General features: G+C 50.5%; 1 protein-coding gene across 3 annotated transcripts in view; it reads left to right on the forward strand.

The window, feature by feature from the left end:
* The window catches only part of ASS1 (argininosuccinate synthase 1), a 54,852-nt gene extending 48,955 nt beyond the window's left edge, over positions 1-5,897 (forward strand). For all 3 annotated transcript variants that reach the window (XM_003353686.5, XM_021070248.2, XM_084998975.1), the window contains exons 13-15: positions 679-835; positions 4,617-4,682; positions 5,610-5,897. In XM_003353686.5, coding sequence (XP_003353734.1) covers positions 679-835; positions 4,617-4,682; positions 5,610-5,655 — 269 coding nt within the window. In that variant the 3' untranslated portion in view covers positions 5,656-5,897. The remainder of the gene's footprint in view (positions 1-678; positions 836-4,616; positions 4,683-5,609) is intronic.
* The last annotated feature ends 11,925 nt before the right edge of the window (positions 5,898-17,822 follow it).

Below are 17,822 nucleotides of genomic sequence, written 5' to 3' on the forward strand. Positions count from 1 at the left end.
ACGACGGGAGCTCCTATGTCTGTGTCTTACCTGGGGTCTCCTGCCCAACTGTCTCCTGCCCTGATAAGACTGAGCCCCCCCACCCCCGCTCCACTCAGTGAGTAAAGGACAGGCCCCTTCACCACCGTCTCCCCAGCACCTGCCCTGTGGCACTACGGGAATGTCTGCAGCATGACCCAATGGGTTAGATCCCCTCGTCCTGACCATTGGTGGAGGGGAGGAGGTGACTGCCTTGCAGTGTAGAAGGAACCCTCCTTTCCACAAGAATCCTGGAGTTCCTGTCGTGGCTCAGTGGAAATGGATCTGACTAGTATCCTTGAGGACGCAGGTTTGATCCCTGGCCTCTCTCTGTGGGTTAAGGAGCTGATGTTACCATGAGCTGTGGTTAGGTCGCATATGCAGCTCAGATCCCACATTGCCGTGGCTGTGGCGTAGGCCAGCGGCTATGGCTCTGATTCGACCCCTGGCCTGGGAACCTCCATATGCCACAGGGGATGCCCTAAAAGACAAACAAAACAAAACAAAAACAAAAACAAGAATCCCTCAAGGTCACAGGACAAGGGCACGTGAACTCCACAGTGAGGAGGCAGGTGCATGACTGCCCCCCCAGGCTCACATCTGCCCTTCCCTGTGTCCTGGACCCAGGCAGGCAGCACCCTTGCTCTCTCCTCCCCACAGGTTTCTGGCACAGCCCCGAGTGTGAATTTGTCCGCCACTGCATCGCCAAATCCCAGGAGCGTGTGGAAGGGAAGGTGCAGGTGTCCGTCTTCAAGGGCCAGGTGTACATCCTCGGCCGGGAGTCCCCACTGTCCCTCTACAACGAGGAGCTGGTGAGGTAGGCGCCCCTGGCACCCAGCTGACACCCTCAGTCCGGTGTCTGCTCTGACTGGTCTTCTCAACAAATATGTGCCTGAGCACATGCAGGGCACAGAGGACACAGTCCTGAAGAGTATCCACACCATCTATGCCCTCCTGGCACCTCCAGGCTAGCTGGCAAGGAAGACCCCAATCGAGGGATCACCCACCTATGGGATGAGGGAAGGTGCTCCTGGGCTCTGTGGAGATACAGGATACCCTAGCTGGGTATAATAATGGGATGAGGGAGAAGCCTCCCCCACTACTCACCCCAGAAGTCTTCTCTGAGCTGGTCTCCAGAAGGCAGTGAGCCAGCTGGAGAGGGGGTGGGAGAGTTTCCAGAGAGACCATGTCCTGTGCAGAGGTTCTGAGCCTTGGAAGAATCCAGAACATCCCCAACATGATAAGGACCTGAGTGTGAGGGTCCCAGAGCCAGATCTTAAAGGGAAGGACACCATCAGACCTATGGCTAAGACCCCTCTGGCTGCTCTGGGGAATGGATGGGAGTAAGATGGGAGCGGCAAGGTGGGAACCAGGGCTCCCTGAGGGATGCAGTCATGGCTTGGACCAGGCAGATGGTTCTGGGAAGAGAGAGAAGCAGATGGACTTGGCAGAGTTTTAGAAGGTGGAATTGAAAGGGCTTGGGTGGGGAGGAAGATGGAAGAATCCAGAATCGCTGGGTTTTTTTGGCCAGAGCCACTGGGTACATTTTGGTGGTGATGATGGAGGTGAGGGAACCAGGCAGGGGCAGTCATGCCTTTGGACTTGAGCATCTCAAGGATGCGTTTTCATTGAGGTCTGCCAGGGGAACTCTAGTTGGCCACTGGACACATATAGTCAGATGAGAAGGAGCCAGAAGGAAACCTTCCTACATGATGGGCCAGGCCGAGGGCACCGCAGTTGGGGAGCCCTGGTGGACGGTGTGTCAAGGGTAGCAGTTGCCTATGAGCTGCACCTGTGTTTGTGACATGACTGAGAAGGTGGGCTTGACCCTTTGGAGGTCACCTGGCCAAACAAGAGGTGGGGACAGGCAGCCCCACCTGACTCAAGTCCCAGGCCCGGCTCAGCTCCAGCTGAGGCCACCTCTCCCCCTCCCGGAAGCCGGTCAGGAATTAAAGCACGAGTTTTGTTTGGCAGTCAATATTATTTTTCTCTGTCCCTTCTCTTTGCCATGTTGTGTTTCTCCCCCCCCCCTCAATCTTTCTAAACACTTTATAAGCCATAAATATAACCGAATCAGTTTAGATCAGTCGGGGTAAATGTCAAATTATCTTCTCTCTTTCTCTCTCTGGCTCTTTCTTCCCTCCCCCTCCAAATCAACAGCCTCTAATAATCTGTCCAACCCTTCATTAAGCCTTACAGCCTCACTCGGGGAGATTAAATGAATAAAGTAAAAAGGGAAAGGGGAAAAAAAAAGAGAGAAAAGCAGGAGCATTTATTCTCACTGTGTCTCCGACCATTTCCCTTTTCTTTCTCATTTCTACATCGCTGACTTGAAAGCCCTTGAGTGACAGCGTCACAGGGACCAGCAAGGAAGCCGCGAGAGGCAGCAGAACTGGAAATGCCGCGGCACAGTAGGTAGAAAGTAACGTAATTATAGAGCAGGTCAGAGCCACTCGAATGAACAAAAATAAAAGCACAGAGGTTTTCTGTAGACCTTCAGGGGAGGTAAAAAAAAAAAAAAATCATTGTAAACTCTTTTTTCCACCAGCCCCTCCCACCCCACCCCACCCCAACCATGATTTTTAAAAAGAGGTTTCTCAGTTCCCAAGAAACACCCCTGGGAACTCTTCGGCAGTCTGGTGGGACAGGTCTCTTTGCAGGGGCTGCTCGGGTGTCTGGAGAGCCCGTGGGGGGGGAATAGAGGGGGAGAGTTTGTTTTGACTCATGAGAGATGGACCTGGAGGAGCAGGAAGGGGGTCCCAGCCCTGCTTTCTCCCTGGGCTGAGCGCAGGGCCCCTTCCCAAGGGGACGAGGTGATTCAGACAGCGGGAGCCAGGCTGGGTGTCCGAAGCCTGCTCGTGATGGTTTGCAGGGTCGGGGTAGGGACCGTGTTAAGCTTCGTTTATCACCCCCAGCAAGGTCGGTAAAGGCCATTCAAGGAAGCTGATGCTTGGGTTTGGTCCAGCTCTTCCTCTGCCTGGCGAGGGTGCCAAGCGGCACCCCCTCGGAGCCCTGATGCCACCTCCCCTCACAGAGGACTTGATGGTCGGTTCCTGGTGGCTTCAGCCACCTGAGCCCAGGAGGGGCCAGTGAGGTGAAAAGGAGGGGTGCCGTGAGCGTGGGAGTCCCCTGAAGGTCAAGGCGAGGGCACGGTGGGGGAGGCGCAAAGCCCAAGTCCTGAACGAGTGGCAGGGCAGCCGGGCGCAGGGACCCCGTTTGTTTGTTGTACAAAGTCCACGGTGCACAAAGAGCCAGTCAGAGGCACGGCCTTGGGGTCCCGGGAAAACGGCAGATCCCCTCCGCCCTCCCCCCTCTCAATCTCACCTCTCTGGAGAAGGCTCCTGAGGGGACAGGCCACCTCCTTGTCATCGAGAACCTTGAGACTGCTTTGTCCTGAGGCTGGAGTTCTGCAGACATGCAGACAAGGGGCTGATTCAGGGCAGGACGCAGCAAGGGGCCCGTGAGAAATGGGAGGGACCCCCTTTCCCCTGGGGTGGGGGGGGCTCAGAGGGTGGCCTTATGGAGTCAGATCTGAGACCATAGCGCCCTGAACTTGTCCTCAAAGAGGGTATCACGGTCATAATTCTCAAAGGCAGATGGGTGATTGATTGCTTATGTCTGCACTGGCCACGCACCTCCCCCCCCCATGTTCTTATTTTCTCAGCACCTGGCACAGTGCCTGGCAGATAGTAGGTGCTTAATAACTACCTGAGTAAGTGAATGTGTGAATGAATGAATGATGTTAGTAACAGCGAGTTCTTGCCAGGTGCCAGCTCCATCATTTGGAGCCGATGATAAGGCAGAGAGCCCCATTTCACAGGTCAAAGGCTGAAGCTCAAAGAGCAGGTGTCTGCCCTAAGCACTGTGGGGGGGCTGGAGCCAGGATGCTCACCCGGGTGGCCGGACCTGAATGACTGGTTGGGAAGGGTTCCAAAGGGCAGCTAAGTGAGAACGGCCAAGAGATGACGGCTGTCCAGTCCGTAAGGTGGAAACTGCAGATGGGGCGGAGGCGATCTGTTGAGTACAGTGGGGGTTGACCAGGCACTTTTCAGCCTGGTCTGGGTACCTGGGTGTGATGGATTCCATGGGGTCCCCCTCGTTGGGTGCAAAGGATTTACTGGACAAATCTTGAATGCTGGGGCCTCTTGCAGCTTGAGGGATGTTGTCACACAGAGCTGGGCTGTCTGGTGTGTGATCCCTGGCCTCCCAGGCCTTCAGGCCATTAGACATCATCAGCTGTTCACTGGACCATTCTCCAAGCCCCCCATGGCACGAGAGCAGAGCTGGCTTCGACCTGTCCTCAGGTTACAGACACGGTGCTCCGGTTCGTGGGTGTTCACCATTCACCGGGCTGGCAGCGCTGGCTGGGCCAGGACCCAAGCTGTCCATTTGCATAGCAAAGAAGTGGCTCCCTGCTCTCCAGCCCCGGCACGAGGCCTGGTCCAGGGTAGGGCTCCCTGAATTGGAAGCCATGGAAGGAAAAGCCGGAGTGCAGGGAGGGTCAATCAACATAGGGGAGATGCCTGGGTGTCTGGACCTCGGATGCAAGAGCAAGGCCTGGCTGGGGGCGCTGACAAGCTTCTGCTCTCTCCTTGCAGCATGAATGTTCAGGGAGACTACGAGCCAGTCGATGCCACTGGCTTCATCAACATCAACTCCCTCAGGTGAGAAGCTCCAGGCCCCGGTGTGTCCTCAGACCCTCAGTAGGGGGAACAGGCTCTGCCGGGACCTCGATGCTCTGAGCACCGCCCTGCCCTAGACAAGCCCCACCATCCTGACCCCTTGATCACAGCATCCTCAGGGCTCTGGATGCAACCTGCTTCCATCCTCTTCGGCACTGTCACTACTGTGGCTCTGCTTTGGTCCCTGGCCCGGGAACTTTCACTTGCCAAGGGCGTGCCGCACACACACATAAAAAGAAAGCAAGCCTTGGAAGGTCACCTGGCCAGCTCCTGCCTTCGCGTCCCCATACCTGAGCTGCAGGAAGGCCTGTCTGTCCAGTTCCAGGTTCTTAATCCCCAGCTTCCTTCTCATGGGGCTTGGGGTTGGGAATAAAGCATGAGTCTCTCTCTCTCCTCTCCCTGATAACCTGCCCTCAGCACAGGGCCACTTCCTCCCAGAGCCAGCATCCTGCCCCTGGAGCCAAGACTGGGAGAGACGGCAAGTCTGGCCTGACCGCCCTCCAGCCCAACCGCCCTGGGTGCTCTCCCCTCCCCCCTAGTCACCTCCACCTCCCCGCCTCCTTCACCCTGTTTGTATTTTATGACTCTGCAAACCCTTTTAAATGGCTCCAAACACTTCAGGTTTTCATAATGGCCTCTTTATCTCTCCCATTGCCAGTTAAATGCTTTGTCTACAACAATGACAAGCAATGTTTTTGCCCTAAGATAAATTAATTACATTATCCTGATTGGGGGGCAGGAGGGGCCAGGGCAGGAGAAGGAAGAGCGGGAGAAAAAAAAAAGACAACATCACACACATCTTAACAAACAGCTGCCCCCCCCCACCCCAGCTCCGCCTGAATTAATTGAACTGAGTGCATGTTGTCATTGTCAATTTACATTTTTCTTTGTTTTGAATCTGGTTTACAGGCTGAAGGAATATCATCGCCTCCAGAGCAAGGTCACTGCCAAATAGGCTGGGTGACAATGAGGAGCTGGGCCCCCTCACTTTGCCCATCTCTCAAGTACAGCTGCTAATTGTTGTGATCCTGTGCAACTGTGACTTGTTCTCCGGGGCTAGCAGTGTCGTGGGGGTGCCAGGCCCCAGCTTTGTTCCCTGATCCCTTGCAGCCTGCAGAAGTGGTCAGCAAACGGAAGGGTAGGGGGTGGCTGCCGTAAGGGGCTGTAAAATGATGATTAAAAAAAAATAATACATTCGTCTTTCGTTTCTTTATTTCTGCAGAGAGGGGGTAAAAGAGTGTGTGTGTGTGTGTGCACGTGTGTGTATGTGTAGTCAGGCACGCTTTTCTTAAACCAACCTTTGTGTTTTCTGAGTTGAGTGCTGCCCAAGGCCGCCTTTTGCCAGAAACCCTGTTTATTGGGAAGAATAGACCCCTGTCTCCAGCAAAAACCATAGACTCCAGGAGCGCCCACCTGGTCAGACCCTCGCCCAGCAGCCTGGCACTGGGCTACCAACTGTGGCCCTGAGGCACGTGCCAGGGAAACTGAGTCGAATTTAGGTGGCATACCTAGGGGCATCCTGCCCACAGCCCACCATCACCTCCTGGAATGGGGGCCATGACTGCACACGAAGTTTCCCCACCACGGCTGGACGGCCTTAAGTAGCCTACATTACAAGGGAGGAAGACCCCGAGTAAGAAGAGAAGCCTGAGCAGAGAGGACAAGAGCACAGACAGAATCTGAGGCCCGGAGGTGGGGAGAGGAGGCATGAGCACAGTAACCCAAGCGGGCTGCAAAGTGCCCTCTGTCCCCGCTCCTCAAGCCTCGGCCCAGAGCCAACGTGTTTGTGCTTGACTCCGCCCCCTTGGTCATATCTGATTGGACCAAGGCTGGACACCTGACTAGAGCTGGGCCAATCAGAATCTCCGTCCCAGGGATTGGGCCAGGGGCACAGGAGGTGGTCGGAAGTGAGGACTGGTGGGGTGCCCTGAGCCTGGACAAGCAGACGGCAAGGGAAGCAAGAGGGAAGTGATGGGAAGAGTGGGTCTCCGGGTGCACATTATGGAGGCTGGTGGCGTTTCTTTCCTTGGATTCTCTGAGACACCGTGGTGTTCTCATAATCAATTAGCATTTAGGGCTTAAGCTGGTGAGAGTCTGGTACTTGCGCTCAGACGCACCGTTACTGGGAAGACCTGAGTGCTGGGTGCTCTGGGCTCTGCCCTGGTTCTGAACTCCATTCGGCAGCCTTGGTCAATGAAGGTTCCCTCCTCCCTCCCGCTCTCCCTCCGCCGCAGGTGCAGCACGTGTAAGTTCCCAGGCTAGGGTCCGATTGAAGCCACAGCTGCCGGTCTATGCCTCAGCCACAGCAACGCCAGATCTGAGCGGCGTCTGTGGCCTACACCGCAGCTCAGGGCAATGGCAGATCTTCGACCCACTGAGCAGGGCCAGGGATAGAACCCCCAACCTCATGGATGTTAGGTTCATCTCTGCTGAGCCACAACGGGAACCCCGAGGGTTTCTTTCAAAAGTTTTGTCTTTAAAGTTTTTTCCTCTTATGAAAGCTATAAATGAATAACTCAGTGAATATTAACTCTGTGCCAGACAGTTTTCTACACAATTCTTCCACAGTATCTCAATGAATCGTCAAAATGTCACTGAGGTAGCCGCTTTTATCTCTGGCAGGGGAGGCGACTGAGATGCAGAGAAATTAATTTGCAAAGTTCAGTTATCTAGCAAGTGACAGAGCCAAGAATTAAACCCTGACCTGGCTGACCTCCCAAATCTTGTGTGTTTATGTCCTTAACTATCATTAGGCTACATCTTACTTTCAAAAAATAATTATAAACACTGCTTATACTTAGTTTATTTCTTCTCAGTCATATTTTTCTACAGCTTACAGTTAGGTTAAAGTATTTTAAAAGCAAGTGTTTTACCCTGCTTTTAAATTAACATTACATCATAAACAGTTTTCTACATCAAAAACTCTTATTAGACAATTTCAACAACTATATAATATTCTATTATACTGGTACCTCCAACTTACTTAAACTTCTCCATTTATAGACTTAGTTTTTTCCATTCTAAATTATTTTCTTGCCTTCTGTTGGATTTAATGGAGATTAGCAGTTGGTTTATTAGCTATACTTTTGGTCATTTTAGTGGTTCCTCTGGGTTTACAATGTCTATATATCTTTAGCTTATCACAGTCTACCTTCGTTAATGTTATATTATCTCACGTGTTATATAAGAATCTTAGACTGTAGAGTTCCCACTGTGGCACAGTGGGTTAAGAATCTGACTGCAGGGAGTTCCCATCGTGGCTCAGTGGTTAACAAATCCGACTATGAACCATGAGGTTGCGGGTTTGATCCCTGGCCTCGCTCAGTGGGTTAAGGATCCGGCGTTGCCGTGAGCTGTGGTGTAGGTCGCAGACACAGCTCGGATCCCGCATTGCTGTGGCTGTGGCATAGGCCAGTGGCTATAGCTCCAATTCGACCCCTAGCCAGAACCTCCATATGCCACAGGTGTGGCCCTAAAAAGACAAAAAAAGAGAAAAAAAGATTACAAATAAGAAGGGTATGTGCTTATATTTTTTCTTGTATAGCATTTGTAATGTTTCTTTCATAAATATTTGATAGAATTCATAAGTGAAGCCATCCAGGCCTAGAATTTTCTTGGTGGGTGCTTTTAATGTATAAATTCAGTTTCTTTTATTTATTTTGGGTTATGTTGTCTATTTCCTCTTGGACCAACTTTGAGTACTTGTATCTTTTGAGGAATTTTCCCAGTCCACTTAGAGGTAGTCAATTTTATTAACGTAAAGCTTTTCATAATATTTTATTATTTTCCTTAATTGTCTACAGGATTGGTAGTGATGCCCCTCTTTCATTACTTGCCTTGGTAATTTGTGTCTTCCTTTTTTTGTTTTTTCTTTTTAGCATTTTTTTAGGGCCACACTTGTGGCGTATGGAGGTTCCCAGACTAGAGGTCAAACTGGAGCTATAGGAGTTCCCATTGTGGGGCAGCAGAAACGAATCCGACTAGGAACCATGAGGTTTCGGGTTCAGTTCCTGGCCTTGCTCGGTGGGTTAAGGATCCGGCATTACCGTGAGCTGTGGTATTAGTTGCAGACATGGCTCGGATCCCATGTTGCTGTGGCTGTGGTGTAGGCTGGCAGCTGCAGCTCTGATTCAACCCCTAGCCTGGGAATGTCCATATGCTGCGAGTACAGCCCTAAAAAGAAAAAAAAAAAAATTGGAGCTGTAGCTGCCAACCTACACCACAGCCACAGCAATGCCAGATCCTTAACACTGAGCAAGGCCAGGGATCAAATCTGCATCCTCATGGATGCTAGTCAGATTTGTCTCCACTGTGCCACAGTGGGAACTCTGTGTTCTTGATCAAAGTAACTAAAAGCTTTTTGTTCTTGTTCCTCTATATGTAATGTCTCTTTTTTATAAAGACTTTATTGCTGATCTTTAGCAATCTGATTATAATGTGCCTTGTTATGATTTTCTTATGTTTATTCTACTCGGAATTCATTGAGCGTGAACCTGTGAATTTTTATCAAATTTGGAACATTTGCGGGTTTTTTCTCAAATTTGTTTGTCTCCTTTCTGGCAATCTAATTATACATATCATAGACCATTTGAATTGTTCTATAAGTCGCTGAGACTCAGTTAATTCTCCTTTGTTTAGTCTGTTTTCTCTCTGAGCTTCTTTTTATTGCTGTTTTCAAGTTCATCGGTTCTTTCTTCTGCACTATCAAATCTGCAATTAATCTTATCAGGTGTATTTTTCATTTCAGATGTTTTTTAGTTTTGTTTTTTTGGCCACGCCTGCAGCATATGGGAGTTCCTAGGCAAGGGATCAAATCCTAGCTGCAGCTGCAACCTGTGCCACAGCTGGGGGCAATGTCAGATCCTTAACCGTCTTTGCCACAGCAGGAACTCCTCGGGTAATTTCTGCATCACTACATGAGTCATTTTTATGGATCCAGTTTCTCTCATCCTCATGCCTGTTTTCCTTTACATCCTTGAGCATATGGAACATATTCATAATGGCTGCTTTAATGTCCTTTGCTGTTAATTCTATTGTCCCTGTCACTGCTTGGTCTGCTTCTATTGACTCATTTGTCTCCTAACTCTGCGTCACATTTTCTTTTTCTTTTTTTCTTTTTGTCTCTTTAGGGCCACACCCACCCTATGCAACATATGGAGGTTCCCAGGCCAGGGATCCAATCAGAGCTGTAGCCACTGGCCTACACCACAGCAACTCAGGACCCAAGCCATATCTGTGACCTACACTACAGCTCACGGCGACACCAGATCCTCAACCCACTGATCAAGACCAGGGATTGAACCTGCATCCTCTTGGATGCTAGTCGGGTTTGTTAACCACTGAGCCATGATGGGAACTCCTGGGGCACGTTTTCTGCTTCTTTGTATAGCTCATAACTTTAAAACGTTGATGATGGCATCATAACCTGGCATGTTGGATTTTCTTGTATTCCCTTGAAGAGTATTAGACTTCTTTAAAGGAGGCAGTTTGGTTACTTATAGATTAGTTTGATCCTTTAAAAGTTTGCTTAGTTTTTAGTCTTTATTCTAAAGATAATTAAGCTCTACTTCTAAGGAGTGGTGTTTCTAGGGTTCTTATTTGATGACTTGTATTCGGTGAGGATGCACCACTCTGGCTGGAGGAACCTTAAACAATGTCCTGTCCTGTACACGATTCCCAGGCCTTTTTCTTTCCTTGAAAATCATTCTTGTGTATGTTTGTGGGATTCCACTCTGTACTTGAGGAGGCTGGCATCTGCCAAAGTCTCAATTAAACACTATGCAAATGGCTGGAGATCTTTCTCTTAGTAGCTCCCTCCTCTCCAGTCACGAGTCCCATGTATTTCAACTGCCTTGACCTCCCCAAACCCTATCTGTCTTCTTGGCTCAGTAAGCTCCCTGGACCCTTTGTCTCCTGTCTCCATTATGCAATTTGGGAATTATCTCCAGGCAGAAAATTAGGCAAGAGCAGAGCTCATGTTTGTCGTTTCCATTTTTTTTCACAGTCCTGGGCTGCCTGTTGTTGAAAATAGTTGTTCCTTGTGTTTTGTCCAATTTCTGTTGTTTATAGTGAGAGTATAATTCTAGACTATCTTACTCCATCATGGACAGAAGTGGAAGTTGATTTTTTTTCAATATAAAAGTAATATATTCTAGATACCCCTAGGCCATCCTGGTCTGGGGTCTCACTTAATATCTCATTAACATAAGCCACATTGTTTCTCATCCCTGTTGAACCAATACCCACCCACCTTGGCTCCTATCTCACTCAGCCTAAAAATCCAAAGTGCTGGAGTTCCCTGGTGGCTCAGTGAGTTAAGGATCTGGTGTTGTCACTGCTGTGGCTCTGCTCACTGCTGTGGTTTGGGTTCAACCCCTGGTCCGGGAAACTTCTGCATGCTAAGGTTGTGACCAAAAGAAAAAAAAATCCACGCATTCCTGTTGTGGCTCAGTGGAAACGAATCTGACTAGTATCCATGAGGATGCAGGTTTGATCCCTGGCCTCGATCCATGGGTAAAAGATCCAGTGTTGCTGTGAGCTATACTGTAGGTCTCAGATGTGGCTTGGATTCCTCGTTGCTGTGGCTGTGGTGTAGGCTGGCAGCTGTAGCTCCAATTCAACCCCCCGCCTGGGAACTTTCATATGCCATGAATGCAGCCCTTAACAAAAAAAAAAAAAAAAAAAAAAAAAAAAGGAAAGAAAAAAAAAGAAAGAAACAAAGTCCTTACTACAGCCAGCACCAGCTACCAGACATGGACATACAACAGGAACCTCCAGACCCAGACAAACCACAAGATTACAGCAGCTTCCTGAATGATCCCACCTGAGACCAGCAGAAAAACCACCAACCTGACAACCTATGGGCACATGAGAATAAATACATAAGGTTTTGCTTGATGGCATTGTTTGCATTATTTATTTTGCTGCAATAGATAATCAATACCTGTACTATGACCTAGAAATGTCTTCATGATCTGGCTCCCTGCCTTACCTTGCTTCGCTCTCCCTCTCGCCCTGCTCCAGTCTGCTGAGTTACCTGCTGTTCCTCAAACAGGGTGAAAGCTCTGCCTCAAACCGCCTCCCCCACACTCATAGAGCTCAGTCTGGCACTTGCTGTATGTTTTACCCTTTCTCTTCTCCATTGCACATCTCGTCACCTGACATATTAGGCACAGCTTTGCTTTGTGTGTCTAATCATTTTTTATTGGGTACTGGGCATTGTTGAATGTTTCTCCCACTAGACAGGAAGCTCCACATGGGCAGAGACTGGGACTTTCTTGTTCACAGATGTGTCCCATGTGCCAAAACTATGCTTGGTCCATAATAGATGGTCAATAAAATTTTTTTTCTTTTTTTCAGCAGCGCCTGTGGTGTATGGAAGTTCCCAGACCAGGGGTTGAATTGGAGCTGCAGCTGTGGCCTACACCACAGCCACAGTAACACCAGAGCCAAGCCGAATCTGTGACCTACACTGCAGCTTGTGGAAACACCATATCCTTAACCCACTGAGCGAGGCCAGGGATTGAACCTGCATCCTCACAGAGACAACACCAGGTCCCTAATCCTCTGAGCCATAATGGGAACTCCTCAATAAATATTTCTTAGTGAATAAACAGCTATCTGGTCTTCATTAGCTCAGAAGCCACATCCAAAGAACTTCAGGGACTCACACTCCCTCCTCCCACCCCCACTTCAGGGCTTTCCCTGCTCCAGAAGCCCAAGGAGTGGTACCTAGGTCCTCAGGAGCCATTCCAACCCAATCCTCATGCCATAGCCCAGGACCTGCCTTCACATGCCTCTGTACCTTGTGTCACTCCACTTCAGCCACTGCCCATGCCACTGGCTGCTGCTCCAGCTCTCAAGACTGCTGCTCAGCTCCACTGAGAAGTGGGTAGGAAACGGCCACTTTTTAGAGGGTCTGGACAAGGGTTGTCTGAATACCAAGATGTTGGAACTTGTACTTCTTCATATACAAAGCCCTCTTCACCTGAGCTTGCAGATGTGGCCAAATGGTCTGGGTTGGCAAGGGTTTCAATCAATAACCCCCAGCTGCCACTAGAACCACCTCATCCTCCATCTAGAAGATCCTATGGCAGGCTTGGCTCATCTGGACTGACTCTGCCTTCTTTCAGGGTAGTTTCTGTCCTTGGGAGACCCTGGATCTCCCCACCCCTGGCTTTTATGGAGTTGCCCCCAGACCATTACAGAAATATGATTATGTCTGAATCAGCTCCTCCCAACATTGGAGATCTTTTCCTAGACACATGTTTAGCTCAATTCAATCAGGAAATGCAAATAGATATGGGGGCATAGGTAGGGCTGTTAGTATCTCACACCATTGTTACCCTGGGCTCATCCAGAGTGTCCTAGTAGAACAATATCAAAAATTATGGAAACTTTGGAAAATAATTAGGAAAATATTCATTTCTGAATCCAACATGTTCACCAAAATGTTTTGATTAATAGTGTTTCCTGCTAGTCATTTTTGCATACGCACATTTGTTTTCATGCACATAATATAATTTGTCTGCATTGCGAACCTGAACTCTTGCTTCATTTTTTTCACTTAACAGCATAGCATTATTAATTTTCCGCATTGTGGACAGGCTTCATAACAAACTTAAATTGCATAATTAAAATGGGTGAATCTTGGAGTTCCCTTAGAGAGCAGCGGGTTGAAGATCCAGCATGGTCACTGCAGTGGCTCAGGTTGCTGTGGTGGCGTGGGTTCGATCCATGGCCCGGGAACTTCCACACACAGTGGGCACGGCCAAAAAAAGGGGAGTGGTAAATCTTATATGAGATATTAATTGTATCTCAATAAAACTGTTACAAATAAATAAATGTTTTAAGAAAAGGGAGTTGGGGGGAGAGATGGCCAGTGTTAAAGAAAGGAATTGGGAAGAGCATAGGCTGGACCCGAACTCTGGGAAGGACAGTGAAGGCGTCTGGCCAGAGTGGAGCACCGGATCCTGCCAAGGCAACAGCAGGCAAGCAGACAGGATGGTGGGAGAGTGGCAGGACTGGGTCCCCAGTTCATGGGCCAGATCTAGGCTTGATCCATACCGACTCCTGGCTACTTCCACTTCTACTGTGAGAACTTGGACAAAGACTTCACCCCTGAGCCTCAGTCTCTCCATTTGGGGGATGGGTTTTAATGGGCCCGTCCTCCTGGAATTCTGGAGGCTCCACTGAACACCCAGCCCCACCCCTAGTGGGCCATCTGGGATGGAGCCTGGTCTCAGTCATCGGTCAACAGCGAGGCAGTGGAGCATCCCAGAAGCTGGTCAAAGCAAGTAAAAGCTGCCCTTCACGTGCACCCTGGGTGGACAGTTCAGAAGGACCTTTCTTTCTGCCCATTCTGCCATGGGAGCCTCACAACCATCATGGCAAGGGAAGGAGAGCCCCCATTTTACCGGTGAGGCTGTGACAACCTGAGTTCCAATCTTGCCTCTGCCGCTTCCTAACTGGTGGCCTGGGGTGATTTCTACAGAATTTCCAACTGGCTTGTGTCCTCAGCTGTAAAGCCAGGTAGCCAGAGTGCCCACCCTGCAGGAGCACTTTTTAGGCAGCACCTGAGGGTCTCAGGGCTCCTGACCACAGCGTGGCAGCCCCTGCAGGACACTTACAGGGAGCAGGTGCTCTCTTGGTGTGAGTTCTTGTGACAAATCCATTCTTTTGTTGTTATAAAGTCACAACTTGGCAATTGGGGACATTTCATTTATTGGCAGCCACTGCTTCTGACTTGATGCGCCTGGGCTCTGACAAGGGCCACTTTCTTGGCCTCTGAGGATGAGGGACCACATCCTCCAGGCTTCCCTAGACATTCCGCCTCAGACATTCCTGAGATGGGCTCCATCTACTTGCAGGCTGCAGGCACCCTGGGAGCAGTGACTGTGTCTGCTGTGCTCACCGCTGTAGCCCCTGGCACTCAGCACAGGGCTTAGCAGATAAGAGGCTCTCGATGAAATTGTATTGAATGAATGACAAGATTCTCATCATTTTATTATTTTATTTGTCAAAAGACATGGAGGTTCCCAGGCGAGGGGTCGAATTGGAGCTACAGCTGCCTATACCACAGCCACAGCAACAGCAGATCCTTAACCTACAGAGCGAGGCCGGGGATCGAACCCAAGTCCTCACGGATACTAGTCAGGTTCGTTAACCACTGAGCTATTATGCAAACTCCCATCATTTTATTATTTTATTATTCTTTCTAAGTACCCTCCCCACTCCTTCCTCTAGGACCTGACTGGATGATGGGGGTTTTCTCATGTCTGGGGGAATCCTTAGAAGTCAGATGCTGGGAGGCTGAACCTGAGCAGGATAAGCCAAGACAGGACCCCAGGCCCCTCACTTTCTGGAGCTGGGGAGCTGAAGAGTCGTCCAGGCCACCACCTTCAAAGTCTGCTTCTTTGGAAGAAGCAGAACACTCCTGGGAATTCCCATTGCGGCTCAGTGGTTTATGAACTGAACTAATATTCCTGAGAATGCGGGTTCAATTCCTGGCCTCACTCAGTGGGTTAAGGATCCAGCATTGTCGTGAGCTGTGGTATAGGTCGCAGAGGCAGCTCAGATCCTATGTTGCTGTGGCTCTGGCCTAGGCTGGCAGCTGCAGCTCTGATTCAACCCCTAGCCTGGGAACCTCCATATGCTGCGGGTGCGGCTTAAAAAAAAAAAAAGCAACAACAAAAAAGAGGAAGCAGAACATTCCTGTTCAAAGGCAGAAGATGGAGTTAGTTTTGTTGAGGTACAATATACATGCACATAAACATGCCTATAAACATGTACACATATGCACATGCATGTCCACACGTATGCACATGCATATACACATACACGCACAGTGAAGTGCATACATCTGGGGGGAACACCTTGATAAAATCTCCCCTGTGTACCCTCCAGTGTAACCACAACCCACATGAAGATAGGAACAACATCCTCAGGGCACCAGAAACCTCCCTGGTGCCATGTGAGACTGCTGCAAATCATAGGGTTAAAAGAAAGAAAAGGGAGTTCCCGTCGTGGCGCAGTGGTTAACGAATCCGACTAGGAACCATGAGGTTGCGGGTTCGATCCCTGCCCTTGCTCAGTGGGTTAACGATCCGGCGTTGCCGCGAGCTGTGGTGTAGGTTGCAGACGCGGCTCAGATCCCGCGTTGCTGTGGCTCTGGCGTAGGCTGGCAACTACAGCTCCGATTAGACCCCTAGCCTGGGAACTTCCATATGCCGCGGGAGCGGCCCAAAGAAATAGCAAAAAAAAAAAAAAAAAAAAAAAAAAAAAGGAAAAAAAAGAAAGAAAAGGAGAATGCCTTCCTTCTTTTGAAAATGGGCAGGGGCACGTTGGGCAAATAAGAAGGCTTCAAACCACCTGGGCTGCGCCTGTCACAGCGCGGATGGAGGAGCCCGCGAGGGCATCTTGCTTGTCCAATAAGAGCGGTGGGCTGTGATTGGTTCCTGCCCAGCGGGATTCCGCCAATGAGCGAATGGGCGAAGGAGGCTGCGCCTGCTTCTAACTCTCGCTCTCAGCTGATTTCTGCTAGGACCGTCCAGCTCTCAGGTGGGTGATGCACCCAGCCTTGTGCCGTGGTGGGGGCAGTGTGACAAGGTGAACTGGGAGGGGGCAGACACGGTCTCTGTTCTCACTGAGCCGGCCTCCAGGACCCAGCTCCGAGGGCATCCCATTTCCACTTCTGGGGCACCGGTGCCTGAACAGAGGGAGAAGGCGTGGACTAGGAGCTGCCAGCAGACCGGGCTGCTTTGGAGAGGAGGGGGAACTCTCAAGGGGCAAGGGTGGAGTTGAGGTCACCTCACCTCCTGCCCCAAAGCTTGCACTGCCCGCCCAAACGCTGGCATCAGGCTGTCCTCCCCCGACTGCAGCTGGGTCTCCTGCTTCTCCCCCTCCCACTGCCCAGCCAGACCTCACCTCTGAAGGCTCTGCTCTAACCCTCCCCATCTTCACACCTCCGCTCACAGGAACTGCCCCATCTCACCACCTCTCTTTTTATTTTTTATGGCTGCACTAGTGGCATATGGAAGTTCCCGGACCAGTGATCGAATCCAAGCCACAACACGACCTGTGCTGCAGGTGCTGCAATGCCAGATCCTTTTAACCCACTGCCCTGGGCAGGGAATCAAACCTGCACCTCTGCAGTGACCCAAGCCGCTGCAATCTGATTCTGAACCCTCTGTGCCACAGCAGGAACCCCCCTAGCTCCCTTCTTGAAAGCAAAGAGCACATGGAGACCCAGGACTTGGCCATCCCAAACCAGCCCACCTGGTGGGGCCGCCACCAGCCTCACCTGGACGCCGAGCACTGTGGGCTGCAGGGAGGAGGCAGCAGAGCCCTGGCAGCTGCCTGGCCAGGCGCAGAGCTGATCTGCACGCGTCTCAGGCTGGGGAAAGGGCTCGCCTGGGGTCAGTGCAATCGATATCTCATCTGCAGCTCTCCTAGCGGAAGTGATGGCTATTGGAACATGGTAATGGGTGTTGTCTAGTGGAAGAGACTAATCTTCCCAGCTGTGGCGGGCTCCGCAGGTGGCCTACGCCGCTTGCTGCTGCCGCTGGGGCTGGCCAGGCACTTTTAAAGCCATAGCAGCCTCACTGAATGCTGGTATCCATCCTGGTTTCCCAGCAGCTTCCTGGCACAAAGCCTCAGAGGTGACTCTGACCCTGTCCTTCTGGGCACAGATGGGGAGACTGAAGCCAGGGATTCACCCAAGGTCACTTACTCAGCTGAGGGCCAGAAATAAATTCTAGTCTCTGAATTCCCCATCTAGCGGGCTGTGCCCGCTAACCAAGGCAAACCCATGGCCATGAGCCATACTTGGCCCTTGGATATGTCTGGGTTTTCCGGTGTCTGGCTCAATGCCTCTTGAGATAAAGTAGGATTCAAATGCCATTGCTGTTGGCCATAGTCCCTACCACTCCCTAATGTCTCACACTCCACCAGCTTCATACATTTAGTTCCCTGCCTGACCTGGGATCAGTAAAACTGAGGTCTTAGCCTAGTGGGGTAGGGAAGAAGCGAATCAGCCTCCTGCCCTGGAGAAGAGGAGCCAGCTCTTCCTTATCCTGATTCCCAGGCCACAGGGGCCTGATAGGCTGTGAGCCCCCGTGACAG

The sequence above is a fragment of the Sus scrofa genome, chromosome 1 (genome assembly GCF_054392235.1).
Source record: "Sus scrofa isolate SSC_HxYL_T2T_F1_AM1 chromosome 1, Sscrofa_HxYL_maternal_Yorkshire_Landrace_v2.0, whole genome shotgun sequence".
NCBI lineage: Eukaryota > Metazoa > Chordata > Mammalia > Artiodactyla > Suidae > Sus > Sus scrofa.